This window comes from Bombus impatiens, unplaced genomic scaffold (assembly GCF_000188095.3).
Source record: "Bombus impatiens unplaced genomic scaffold, BIMP_2.2 scf_0133, whole genome shotgun sequence".
NCBI classification, from domain to species: Eukaryota; Metazoa; Arthropoda; class Insecta; order Hymenoptera; family Apidae; genus Bombus; species Bombus impatiens.
The window spans coordinates 20,295-34,243 of NT_176552.1; the positions used below are offsets into that span (position 1 = coordinate 20,295).

Consider the following 13,949-nt stretch of genomic DNA (forward strand, 5'->3'; position numbering starts at 1 on the left):
TGGAAAATAAAAAAAAAAAAAAAAAAAAAAAAAAACGAAATAATGACAAATCATCCTCAAGATTTAGGGTTTCAACTTACCTTCACCATCCGTGAAGAAGACGTTCCAAAAGTCAGGCTTCAGAACGATGAAACACCGCGAATAAAAATAGCGAAATACCTGGCTGCAAAAGCAACTTGGAAACAGCGCACACGCAGAAAAATGCGACATTAGAAGGTCTAATGCAGCATTAGAAGGAATAACGTGTTACTGATACTGATATAATATACTGATATAAGCTACTGATGTATAAAGTCATAATAAAAAAGCAGTACGGTATCTAATTACGCGTTAAAATAGCTAAAAGCCACATTGCCAAAATGAAAGACAAAATGGTGCAATCGATCGTGTTTCCTACGATAACGGACGTACCTTGGTACGTAGGAAGCGAAGGACTAATCAAAGATCCTTAAATCGCCGCTATAAAGAGGGAAATCCAGCAAATATCCAACAGATAGAAGACAAGAACGATAAAACAAGCAAACGCGCTAGCCACTGCACTGTACACTGACAGTACCGTTAGAACACTGAGAATAAAACAACCGGCAGGATCTAATGACGCAAAATCCGATTCTTGTAATAGCACTGATGCAATGGAATTAGCACCCACACCCTAGCCTTAACAGGCTAGAAGAACCTGTCGAGTGTCCTACGGGACAAATTGCAGGAATCTAGCAAGGATCGTTAAAAAGAAAAAAAGAAGAACAAATTTGAACGAAGAAGAAAGTTCGAAGGAGTTGGATATTAAAATTCCAAATGTTTCACAGAATTTCCGATGAAAAGTGAAAATTTATTAGAATTCGAATGCGAAGCCCAACCTACAAGACTGTTCTGATTTACAAATTTTCCGTTTCAAAAGACACCGAATTCGGAACCTCGAGCCTCATAAGAGCTTAAATTCCAGATGTTCGACTTAAAACAGCTTCGAATGGGAAAATCACGGTTTCGTGAGAATTTAAATGGGAGATCTGAAATTTTCTGAGAGTTTATTCGCATCGCGAAATTCTTAGTTTCGAATATGACGATGTTCGAAATTCGAAGCTTCAAACTCATTATGCAAGCAAATACTTTCGTTTATAACGGCAAACGAGTGATATGCCCATTGGCATTGACATATGACATTGGCGAAAATATGCTCCCTCGATAAATCTTATTTGCGTGCCACCAAAACGAAAATTGAAACACGTGTCTCATGTGACTGGTAAGCAATATTTGTTTAACATGGATTAATCGCGAGAAGTGTGTCACGAGGTCATAGACTTTCGATTTGTGATGCCAGAACGATTAACAGGAAAAGCGCGTCTTTGATATGATTCAAATGAAACACCTACCAGAATTTTAATAATCTTCGTATTATAACGTTACGTTGAATAAGCTCCGATCGTGCTTGTAGCTGTTCTTCCCCGGTTTCGCGGTACCCTGTTCAAATTTTCTTTTATCAAACACAAGTAAATTGCTTGAAAACAGAAGAGATAATTATGCTACAGGTAGAGTCTCCACTCTCTATATATATTCCCTTATCTATTATATTTCTTCGTTCACAGGACAATTTTCCTAGATATCAAATTAATGGTTTTTACTGTTCGGTTGGATTTCGAATTACCAAGAAATAAAGATTACTTTCTACATTCGAATAACGAAACGAGCGATTCTGAAAAATAATTGGAACAAACAGAATTATGAATCTGAATTTCGATGGCGGCGATGTCGATGGTAGTGGAAACATCTTCTGGCTGTCTGATGTTTTATGTATTTTAACAATTTAACATTCGCATCAGCTAGTTGCGTTTTACGGTGTATACATTACGTTATCATTGACGTTTTGCTACAATCCTTATCTTAGATGCTTGAAAATTGCTCAGATAATACAGATAATAAAATTGCTCTTCTATTTACAAGTGTCTTTTTAAACCGCCTAAGCGTTTAATAAGTAACCAAGTAGTTGTAGAATTAAATTATTTGATATAAAATTTGCAATGAGACACAAACGATTTTAAAACGCACGACCAATATGAAGAGGTGAGAATCGCAGTAATTAGATTTTAAATATCGATCATTATGTAATGAAGATTGGGCACAAGTCTTTGTCGTCCAAGGTAATTGCAGAGACCTTTTGCATCATGTAACTGTCCTTACCGATGATCGTAAATCTATTATATTTAAAATATATACACGGTTTTAGAATCATCGCGCCAGAGAAACATTGGTGATTCCAGATATTCTTTAAAATAATTAGAAGGCTACTTGACAACGACGAATATCAGAAGACAGTGAGAATTCTTTACGATAATATCGTAAACATTTATTGTTGTTACAAGTAATTATTATATAAATCGCTTTATTTACATGCCGATTTCAACAATCACTCCGGTTATTATTCTTTATCAACGAAAAGATAAGTAACACTGTGTTTCATTGTCTGATGCGATGTATGAACGTGTGATATACATCTTTTCTTTTACGAAATACATCGAACGAACGAAGATTTCGATACTTTCTGCTTTATTTTTTAAACGAAGTACCCCGTAGTTGCCATGAGGGCCTTGATGCAAGAAACCGGGCGAGCCCAGGTTTCCGAAGTTCTGGGAAATCGAACAAAACCGCACTAAATATGACTTGTTTAAGCAGTCGCGTCAATATCCTAAATTTAGAGAATCATTGGTGTGACCGGACGTAAGAAATGATACATGTCACATTTTTTGTAAAACACACGCAGAAGACCTCGTTCTATACTTCCACGTGCCTGATTCTTCCAATCAACTTTTGAAATTTTGAAATGAGATATTTTGCCTCTTTTTATATCTTTATTCCTGATTGGCTTTCTTTCTTCTTCGACGAATAGATAGATAAATTACTACCCATCGGTTGGATGATCATCTCGTGTTGGCACATACTTCCCGATAACTGATATATGTATATATATATGTGTCAAAAGATATTTTGAATCGTCAGAAAAGAAAAAGCACTCGATTTTTAGAATACACGAAACGGTTGAAACACGTCGGTTGATTTGAGACCAGCGCTGCTTTAACGCCGTTGACACACCATTGGAAATTTTGAGCTGCGCGAGATCGGTTGTTTGTATCATAAAAAGACGTAAGTATGCAGTTTATTCTAAAATTTCATCACTGAGAAACTCCAAAGAGTATCATCTTGAAATTTTCGTGGTATTGAGTGTAGAGCGTCGTATGGGACATTTGTGATATTTTCAATTCAGTTATAACACACATTTCGTACAGTCTCGCGTATTATATTATTTATTAAAATTACAATCAATTCTCGCGTTGAGAACGCGTATGCAGTTGTGCACGGATCTTTAAGCTCACTCAACTCTCTTTTACATATGTGCATTACAAATAAACAACGTGCGATCGGTAACAGATACCAACGCGTGTGCTGTTACGGACGTTTTGAAATGCAAATTAATTGCAAATATATTAATGTAGAGGCTGATAAGACTATAACACTCTTTTCTCAAAAGAACATATAGTGCATTTGAGTATTAAACGATGTGACGGGTACTACACGTTACGATAAATTAAACAAGAGAAAAAAAAAATGAAAAATAGATTGAACTCGAAAATCATGCTCAAGATCAATTCTACGGTACATTTTTCCTTTGACAAAGCTTCCCTTTGGCAAGTAAATTTTTTCGAAAAATTTGTACAATGCCGTGTAGAAAAATTCGATCTTATCTTTTGCTGCATAAAAGGTAGCCTGGTAGTTTGAACTATTGCAATTTGTTAATTGCGCAAACGTTATCCGTAACATCCGTCCTAACGCTCGATTAAATCAAACTTCACGGTTTAATAAATCCACGAGTCAATGAATCCGAGATTTCTGAAGTCAAGGTCGCCCGTAATTCTCAACCATCGAAGTTACATAACTGGTTTCGTTATCAGTTACGACACTATGAGATCAGGATTATTTACATCATGCCATTTAGAAAACCAAGATGATTTTGATCTCTTATAGAAAGAAATATTTTTCGACCGTTTGATCAGTTTGAATTTGTAGGTGATTCAAAACGGATCAACCTCCGTTTCAAACATCTTTTTCCCTACGTTATCGCAAATGCGTTTTAAAAGTCGTGCACACCATCTCGCTGAATACCTCGTGTAAGTCGATTACGGTTTTTAAAAAGTGGGACATGTAGCTCTAGTTTTAACGAGAACCCACGTCCCAACAGGGTTCCTGTAGTGCCACAGATTCTAAGAATTATCCGATTGTAAGAATTCAGTCGCTCATTTTGCATTTTACGTAGCTACGTAAATTTATTAGGAAGGATAGCCGCGAGGAATCTGTAGATTAAGTAAATCATGATCCTCTATCGACTGCTGAGCTATTTTCCAAATTAAAAATGAAAAAATGTCACTTTTCCAAAATTCCTTCGCCGAGATGAGTTTAACGTTTCTGACAATGTTCGAGTTGATATTATACAATTTGTTATTATCTCGAGGTCTATCCGAAAGGCTTTCCGCGTTTCGTGTCATTCTGAACGAAAGTTAAGCTACTTACAGAAGCACGCTGGTTTAATGGTCCCAAAGTTACTAGCAACATATGTCTTTTGGCGGTTCGCCAAACGCGATGCTTGAAAACCGATGTCACGCTTTTTGTATTGATTCTTCAAATTATAGAAGAATGAGAGTGAGAGAGAGAGAGAAAGGAATTTGTTGGGATCGTTCGGAAGAAATGGATAAAGAAAATCAGTGGAATTTCCACGAGTAAGCTTTGGCTCGTACCTCGAACGATTTCTTAGCCATCGTAAGGGAATCGACTTTAATGGCATATGAACGTTTTTTAATTGAGAAAATATTTTTTATTACAGTCCTAAAGCCTTAATTTTTGATAACGAGTTTTTGATTCTACGTTCTTGTATCAACCGAATCATCAGCCTTTTTATTCAGTTTGGAGATAGAACTGTTTATATTCCTTTCCGCGATAACTTCAGACCGATGGAAAAGAAAAATTGAAAAAAGAAATCCGACTTTATCTATATATACCGGAAGACCGATTTTGATTCTTCGTTCGCACGTTTTCGCAATGGCATAATATTACGCTCTCGTTTAGCGGCAACGTTTTAAGTGGACTTTCACTTTCCCTGGCTATGTTTTTCGATAATTTCGCGTTCTGATTGCACAACGGATAATAATCTAATGCTACGTTCGGCGTCGTTACATTGCGTATTCTTCTCGACCTCGTAATACGCGATGTGTTAAATTGCAATGCATAATGTACATGAACGTACAACCATTATCGCTAAGAATTTCCATCCTACCTATTTCTGCGTTGTTACGTCCTTGTTATCGCTATTTATTCTCATAATTGTAACGTTCGGTAGGCCGCCAACTTTACATTTGAATATCAAATTCTCAGATGATCATTTTTAACAGAGGAACCTGATTAATCCTTAACTACCATTGCTAGATAAGAAGTGACCTATATCGTGTAAATTAAGATGTTCAATATACCTTCATATATCTTCAGGAATTTATAACGTAGAATGTCATTAGTACTAGCAATTAGAAACAAAGATTTTCCTATTTATACGTTTGCCGCTGTATGTTCTGTACATATCACAGTTTTTCCATACGAATTTCTCTTGCGTATAATATTTCAACGAAAATGTTTCAAAGAAACCACGTGTCTCTTGTGTACTCTTAAATTATCGGAAATTTGATTGAGAAAAAAGAAGAAAAATAGGAGACCACTGCAACTAATGATCGAATTTTATTGCTGAACCTAAAACTTGACGAATAGAAGACGAACTCTTACAAGTGTATATCGTGTTATAAACTAACGAAAGACAGAGAGAAAGGCGGAAAGAATAAACCGATGAAGATTGGCCCTGTGAGGGAGGAAACCTGGATTAGCGGAAGACGGAGAGAAACAGAAAGGAAAGGAGGATTTTGTCAGTCAGTCGGCAGGTCGTTGTTCGTCGCATAACGGGTTTTCGTGTAACGGGGTCGAGCGACGTTCCTCTCTTTTCTTCCTTGTTTCTTCGTCCGTGGAGGCCGAGGAATGGGCGGCTTCTCGTGACCGTTTCGAGGCCAGGACGCTGACCTAGAATCGTATCGAAACCGCTTTTATCTACATTTCTAGTATTTTCCAGCTTTTGCGCTTAGCAGCGCGTATCTAAAAGTTCCCTCGTCTCTCATATTCCTCTTCTTCTGCTATTCATCTGGAACATGGTACAATTCGACGAGACGTGAAACAGACCTAAGATCGAGAAAATCGTCACGCGACAGATCACGAATTTCAGATTCGTAGAAGTTTGTTGGTTTTAATAGAAACGAGAAATATCTCTACGAATCGTATCACGAACCTACTCGTCATCGTCGATGATCGTTTAACGTGGTTTGATCGATATTATGCAATTCCAAATCAAAGAACGTTTGCTTGTTTTAGCAATGAAATAGACAAGATTTTTATGAACTCTGTAACATAGTTGTCGTTATCGTTGATTACGGTTTTTCTTAACCCTTTGCACTTCTACGTCGTTTTTATCTCAGGAGCTTCTTCGTCGTGTCTCACTCGACATTCTTTCAGTCCCAGCTTTTTCTGTGCGAAGGAAAACCAGCATTGCATCCTTGAAATTGTTTCATGATATATCGTACACTTAAAGGGTTAAGGAAAGTTTCTTAATTTTTTTGTTTTATGTATTTATTAAAATTACAATCAATTCTCGCGTCGAGAATTTTCAGTCATTTTTCTGGCGTGGCGCAGTGACACGGCTGATTATTTATAATAAGTTAATACTTATAATTTATAAGTAAGTATTATAAATAAGTAAATATTACTTAATTTAGATAACTAATTGAATCTAGCGTTTAGGTCTAGCGGGTAGTGCCTCTTCAACCTGCGAATCTGGTTTCGGTGTTTGTTCACTCTTTTGCTATATCTGTCGCTATAACTTAATTTTTTGAACGGATCCGATCAATGTTTCTCGTCTTGCTATAATTAACAATAGGATATCTGTGACTTTGATAACGAATTTTACTTATGATTCATTTATCATTCAATATCACTCGCGAATTATGTTTCCTAATGAACTAGCAAACAAAGTTCGCGTGACACAAGTCATTTTTAACGTTGTGGAACAGATATATACGTGTTCAGAAATCGATTTGCCAGCTCGTTTAAATTCCCATGTTTTTATCGTTAGTTAGAAAGAAAACGTTTGAATGCGCATTATTCGGCCAATGTAAGCTAATAAAAAGCAAAAGTTAAACACGCGTCCATTCAATGTCGCTCTGTGTCGTTCAGTCTTCGATTCAAGCTACGTGCATCGATACTACACACTGTCGCTTCATTTATATGCACTAGAATAGAAGCTTGAAAGGAAGGTTCAGCGTACATCATACGAGATCGTACGACACGTGCCACTGAACGTTTAAATCTTCTGTAATATCATGCTCTTACAAGCTACTATCTGCACGTCTATGTTTCTTTTTGGATCTTCTATCTATTCGTCACTATCCCATTACGCGATCTCCCATTGATAAACGACGGATATTTATGCGAATTTGTATTTTTCTAAACATAATCGAGGAAACGCTATCTAATCATCATTACTGCGCCAATAGACTGCAATAGATCCGTTTAACTTTTCTTTTTTTTTTCTTTTTTTTTTTTCTGGAAAATTGTAATCATTCGTAATTCTTCTACCGATGGATAATTCAGATTATACAAACTTCTTCGAGCGAAGATTTAAACAATTACTATTTTTTAACAAATTTAAACTTGCATTATATTATAAGCTTATTTTTATAAAATTTTGGTTTTCTATCGTTACTGTGTTCGATCGAACAGCGCGAGACACACGGTATATCAACGAATAGACTTGAAAAGTTTGGAACGAATAGTTTCGAGCAACGAATGATGCAACTCGCTCGTGTTCCTCCTTTCGAAATATTTTTTTCATCGTATTACTTTGTTCAATTGTAATATCGTGGATTGATCGAGCGAAAGAATTCGCGGAAAGATAAGTCCCTTGAGTTTCACTTTATCGTACAACTGCCTAGATGGTCGTAAGTACGTTATCAAGTTCCGCTCGTAACAGTTATCTGAAAATGATTGATATATATTAGTTGATAGAAGAAATTTAGAAATTTTACAGTGTATGCCTCAAGCTAGTGGGGCGCATTTCTTAATTAGATTTTGTCTGACAAATAGCAATAACTGCTGACACGGAGTAGCTATAATTTGAGAAAAGTAATTTATTACAAGGACGAAGTATTTCAATTTTCTCGAACTTCCTCATATCGTGGAATTTGAGCGAAAGAAGTAAGTAACGTAAAAGTGACGGAAAGATACCGAGCAAATTCTCGAAATACTTTTTCATTAATTTATTTTAATTATTGAAAATTCTCAACGCGAGAATTGATTGTAATTTTAAGAAATAAAATAAAAGAAAAATGTATTTATTTTAATTCTGAATGGATTGACTAGGAAATTCATAGTAGCTAACCAGGAACGATCGTTTCTTTTATGACAGAGGAAATGGTAATGCGAAAATGCATAGAAACGTGATCTGATTTGCAAAATATATTCATCGAATTAATTTTGCCAAAGTTACTCTGTATTTTCAACGCGTCTTTATATTTCTGCATTTTTCGCTGCTACTTGAACTTCTTTCGTTTCCAATTAAATTGCTAAATTAAATGAAACAGACGCGTCTCAAACGTTGCTAACATTGCGTTGTTCGATTTTGTTACAGCCAAGTGTATGCCGTGGTCGTAAGGAGGCACGAAATGATTCCACCAGAAATAAAATCCATTCGTAACCCACTTGGAAACCCGTGGAACGGTGTGAACCTGTGCTAGCTATCGTTGCAACTTTCTCAAACTCTGGCCCATCTATAGGGGAGCTGCGTTTCTTCTTCTGCTAACTTGTACAGTCGCAAACGAATGAGTCAAAAAATAACAGAAGATTAAAAAAAAAAAAAGAAGAAAAAGAAGGAGGATATACGTGTACATATAGATCTATATCTCATTTAAGAAAAAAAAAAAAAGATAAGTATCAAAGATCGTATCAAGACCAAAGATAAAGCCGAAGAGAGAAAGATTGAGAGAGAGAAGAAGAAGAAGAAAGAAAGAGGAAAAGGGAAATAATTGAAGAAGAGGTGTTCTTAAGAAGCTTCCAAAAGAAAAGACAGCATAGAACGTCGTATATATAAAACGTTCTGGATATTATTGAAAATAAGAATTTAATTAAGAATTATTGTATTTTGAACGAAGAAGAAATAAAAGAGAAGAAGAAAGTAGACGCGTCAAGATGAGTACAATAAGTGGCAGTCAGACTACGTCCGTAAAGGAATTCTACAGGGATAGAAGCATCTTCGTGACTGGTGTTACTGGATTTATGGGCAAAGTCCTTGTCGAGAAACTGCTCAGATCTTGTCCAATAAAGAACATTTATGTCTTGATAAGAAATAAAAAGGGGCAAGATGCACACCAGAGGTTGCGGGCACTGTTGAATGGACCGGTGTGTTCAACTGCATTGTTTTCTCCTTTAATTAAAGTATTTCCTATTTTCGAAACTAGAGAAAATTCAGATTTTATCGCTTTTTTTTTTATTTTGCACCGTATTTTTTCTTTGTTCAGTTAAAAATATTTACCCGTTATTTTGTCGTAACAATCAACAAAATCGTAACATAATTATTCTTGAATGCTAAAAGAAATACAATGTGCTTGAAATATTTTGTTTCATATTTTATTATTATTCTTGTATTGGGCTTTCGTGTATTGTAAAAATATTCCAATATACCGGACATGTATTAGATTGTTCAGAAAATTCGTAACGAAGAACAATTTTAAAGTTTTCATAGAATTAACATTAATCCATATGATGCAACTTACCTTAAGTAGTGCAAAATACAGAAAACTTTTTTCCATCTTACAAGTAGATGAACTTATGGAAATTTAAGTCGTTTCTTTCTCTTGAAAATTGGAATTTTCAAGTAAGAAATTAATAAACAGTGGAGTTGATCGGTTTAGCCCGTGAGGATCTCCCTTTAATATCCATTTAAGAGCGGTATTTGTTCAAACGTTTCGTTATTTCATAGGAATTTGCGATGAAGATAACCGTGAACTTGTTGAACAACCTAATGTCTCTTTGCAGTTATTTTATTTTCCATTAAATAGCAAAAATTAACGTAATGAAATGTTTGCAGCTGTTCGATAAATTACGTCGAGACGCACCGAATGAGCTTCTGAAGGTAATCGCCGTGCCTGGAGACATCACGGAACACGAACTGGGTATTTCAGAATCTGATCAGAACGTTCTAATAAGAAACGTGTCAGTCGTCTTTCATTCTGCCGCTACTGTGAAGTTTGATGAGGCTCTCAAGATTTCGGTTACTATTAACATGGTCGGCACTAAACAGCTATTGAATCTGTGTCACCGTATGCAAAATTTAGAGGTAAAGAAAGTAGTACGCTGTAGTCTATTATAATATAAACATGTCATTCTTATTACCTTTCAATCCCTGAACGATTATTATTAATTATTATGTTAGTCTGACATATTTAATTTATTAATCTATAAAATGTAACGATTAGGGATCTGTGTTTTTTTTTTTTTTTTCTAAAGTAAAACTGAAGAGAAAGGCTAGCAAAGATAAATTAATCCTTATGTCTTTATGTATAGGCGCTGATCCATGTTTCAACGGCATATTGCAACTGTGACCGTAAGGACATCGCTGAAGAAATCTATCCTCTTATAGCGGAACCAGAACAAATATTCGCTTTGACGAAGGTGATGGATGACAAGATGGTTGACGATATAACACCAATTTTGATCGGCAATCGACCGAATACCTATACATTTACCAAAGCCCTAGCGGAAAGAATGTTGGAAGCAGAATCTGATTATTTACCGATTTCAATTGTGAGACCCACTATAGTTCTATCATCGTTTAGAGAACCGGTTGCCGGATGGTTAGATAATTGGAACGGACCGACTGGTCTTATTGCCGCAGCTGGCAAAGGTTTCTTCAGGTAAGCTCGGAACCTAGTAATTTCTATGTTAGTTAAACCAATAAACAATATAAGATTCAGTGAATTCTTTGTTTCTTTACAAACTTTATAACTGAAATGATTGACTCTGTTATTAATAAATAAACATTCGTTATATACATCGCAGAACTATGCTTTGCCGGGGAGAAATGGTAGCTGATATAGTGCCGGTCGACATAGTGATCAATTTGATGATCGTCGCGGCATGGAAGACCGCGACGAATCGCACGAAGACGATTCCCATATACAATTGCTGCACAGGCCAACAGAACCCAATCACCTGGAGGAAGTTCGTTGAACTGTCATTCAAGTACAGCCGAATGCACCCATACAACGATGTGATTTGGTACCCAGGTGGCAGGTGCCACAATTCCGCTATAGTGAACAAAATATGCATGCTCATCCAGCACATTGTACCGGCGCACATTTTAGACTTTACTCTTCGACTGAAGGGCAAGACGGCCAATATGGTCACATTACAATCGAAACTTGAAAAAGCTACCAAATACTTGGAGTACTTTACTACGCAACAATGGATATTCAAAGATGATAATGTTCGAGAATTAAACGAAGAGCTTAGTCTCGAGGACCGCCAGACATTTACATTCGACGTTAGACAAATTGACTGGGCTTCATACTTGGAACACTATATTTTGGGAATTCGGCACTTCCTCCTCAAGGAGAACCCGGACACACTGCCAGCTGCTCGTGTACACCTTAAAAAGTAAGTAATCTTCATGATAACAAAAATAGAAATCTAAAAAATACAGAATATGAATTACAATGTGATTTTATTTTTATATAGATATATATTTGATCATATTTAATACACTTTAATCCTTCCGATGTCTTGATACAATTAATATCGTTAACTAGAAGAATCAACGTAATACAAGCATACGAAGACAATAGATGAAAAACGCTTTACATATGAAAGCATTTTGAAATTCAATACCTCGTCAATCAATCACATATTATTAAAACTGTCCATTTCTTAAATTTGGTTATAAAATTAAAGAATATTTAATTATTCGGCATAAAGAATACTAATTTCTCAAAAGCATTGAATATCATATTATGTTATCTACTGCTAAAAGACTTATGTCTTTAGGTCGAATAGGCTGTTCCTCTTTTCAGCTATGTCATATCAAACACTAAATGAGAACTAGAAAATGAACTAAATTGTACTTATCATATTTTCCCTTGTAATCTTCGTATTTAACTTAAAAAATATCTCGAAATTATCCTTTTATATATATATTATGATACTAATCTATCTGATATAATCTGTTTCAGATTATACTGGATTCACAAAGCTGTGCAATTCGGGGTGCTATTAGTACTGCTGCGTTTTCTGTTGTTTCGAAGTACCGTGACCCAAAACGCATGTTATTCATTGGTGTCTCTGGTGTTACGTGTGTGCCGTATAATTGTTTGACGGCTCAGAACGCTGGTTGAGGATCGCGAAAAGCGTTATAACAAACAACAACCACTAATCGTACAGAAGCATAATCTAATGGTGCGAGTTGTTCTCCGACTTCATTGCTCGCCGTTTCCAACGAGCAATCGCTATGTTCATACATCCCATCGGTTGGCCTTTTCGATGTTTCTATTTGTTCATAATTAAATTAGCGTTCGCTAGAGATATTCAATTCCACAGAGAGGTGCAGTTACGAAACTGGTCCAAAAAAAAAAAAAAAAAAAAAAAAAAAAAAACACACACATTTGAAAATACGATTAAGTTAAAGTATATGAAAGAGAAGAAGAAAAGGTAGATGGATCCCTTTGAGAATCGGTGCAGACCGACTCCCTTCAGGGAGTTTATCTTCATTTTAGCCGTAGTTATCCCAGTCGGTGTAAAGCTGGTTGTGATCGGGAAAACGCAAGGAAACCGGTACGCGAAGCGGTAACGCGAGGCGCGAGTGGTAAAAGATCGGTCGGAGTTTTTATTTATCAGAGCGGAAACCCCCGTATGAGTTTCTCTAATCCAGCGAAGTAATGATATCTCGGGAGCCATATAGGTTGCTCTTGCCATCAGCTACTGTAATTGGTCCATTACTCGCTACTGCTTGGAATGCAATCCAATTAGGGAGACGGAGAATATACCCGGAGGCAGACTCTTCTGGTTCTCTCTTCGATCTTATGTTAACATCGCTTTCCGCCTCTATCTCTCGTCTACCTTCGCTAAGACGTACATTCGAAGCTTTCGAAGTTATATATAAAAGTCACTTTGTTATAACTCCTAAAACTGAACAGAAAGAGTGTAACCACCCTTGAGTAAATACGTCGTCTTTTTGTTCAACGGTAGAAAAGGGAAAAGAAAGTTCAAATATTTACGACCATACGTTTTTATCTGTGTCGTGTATTTTTCATGACGCCGTCTCAAAAAGGAGTTCCGTTCTTGAATATCGATATTTCGCATATCGTTGATCCGTGGTGACGAGACACTTGAAATATTCGAACAAGTTTGTTGCTGAAAGATTTAATTCTTGATACTTTTTATCGGTCTGTTACATTTAAATCATACTACACGATAGTTATATCGTAAAGTGCGATTTTGAAATTGTACGACGTGAGAACTCCGTGAGCCGGCAGCTCGAATACTGATCGAAATTATTCGACATTTGCCATAAAACCTTGTGATTTCATTGGTATTTCGTTAAATATGTTTCTTTTTACGGGATCTCTCTTTACATCACTATATCTTGGTGATCAGAAATAAAAGATGCGTAAGAAAGGACAAATTATTTGTATTTTTACATTTTGAAAAGTAATCAGTATCGTGTATAATGTGTTTTTTATTGGTTGACTATTTAATTTAAGTAATCGATTCAAACTTCCAGTGAATTTTTGTGATCTTTTAAGCAATAAGATTCTATCGTGTATTGCGTT

The 13,949-nt window shown here is 36.0% G+C and overlaps 1 protein-coding gene across 1 annotated transcript in view; it reads left to right on the forward strand.

The window, feature by feature from the left end:
* Positions 1–12,778, forward strand: part of LOC100749349 (putative fatty acyl-CoA reductase CG5065) — a 20,544-nt gene extending 7,766 nt beyond the window's left edge. Inside the window, exons 2-6 of the mRNA XM_003486755.4 lie at positions 8,759–9,525; positions 10,214–10,462; positions 10,690–11,039; positions 11,185–11,781; positions 12,354–12,778. Coding sequence (XP_003486803.1) covers positions 9,316–9,525; positions 10,214–10,462; positions 10,690–11,039; positions 11,185–11,781; positions 12,354–12,495 — 1,548 coding nt within the window. The 5' untranslated portion in view covers positions 8,759–9,315 and the 3' untranslated portion in view covers positions 12,496–12,778. The remainder of the gene's footprint in view (positions 1–8,758; positions 9,526–10,213; positions 10,463–10,689; positions 11,040–11,184; positions 11,782–12,353) is intronic.
* Positions 12,779–13,949: the final 1,171 nt, after the last annotated feature.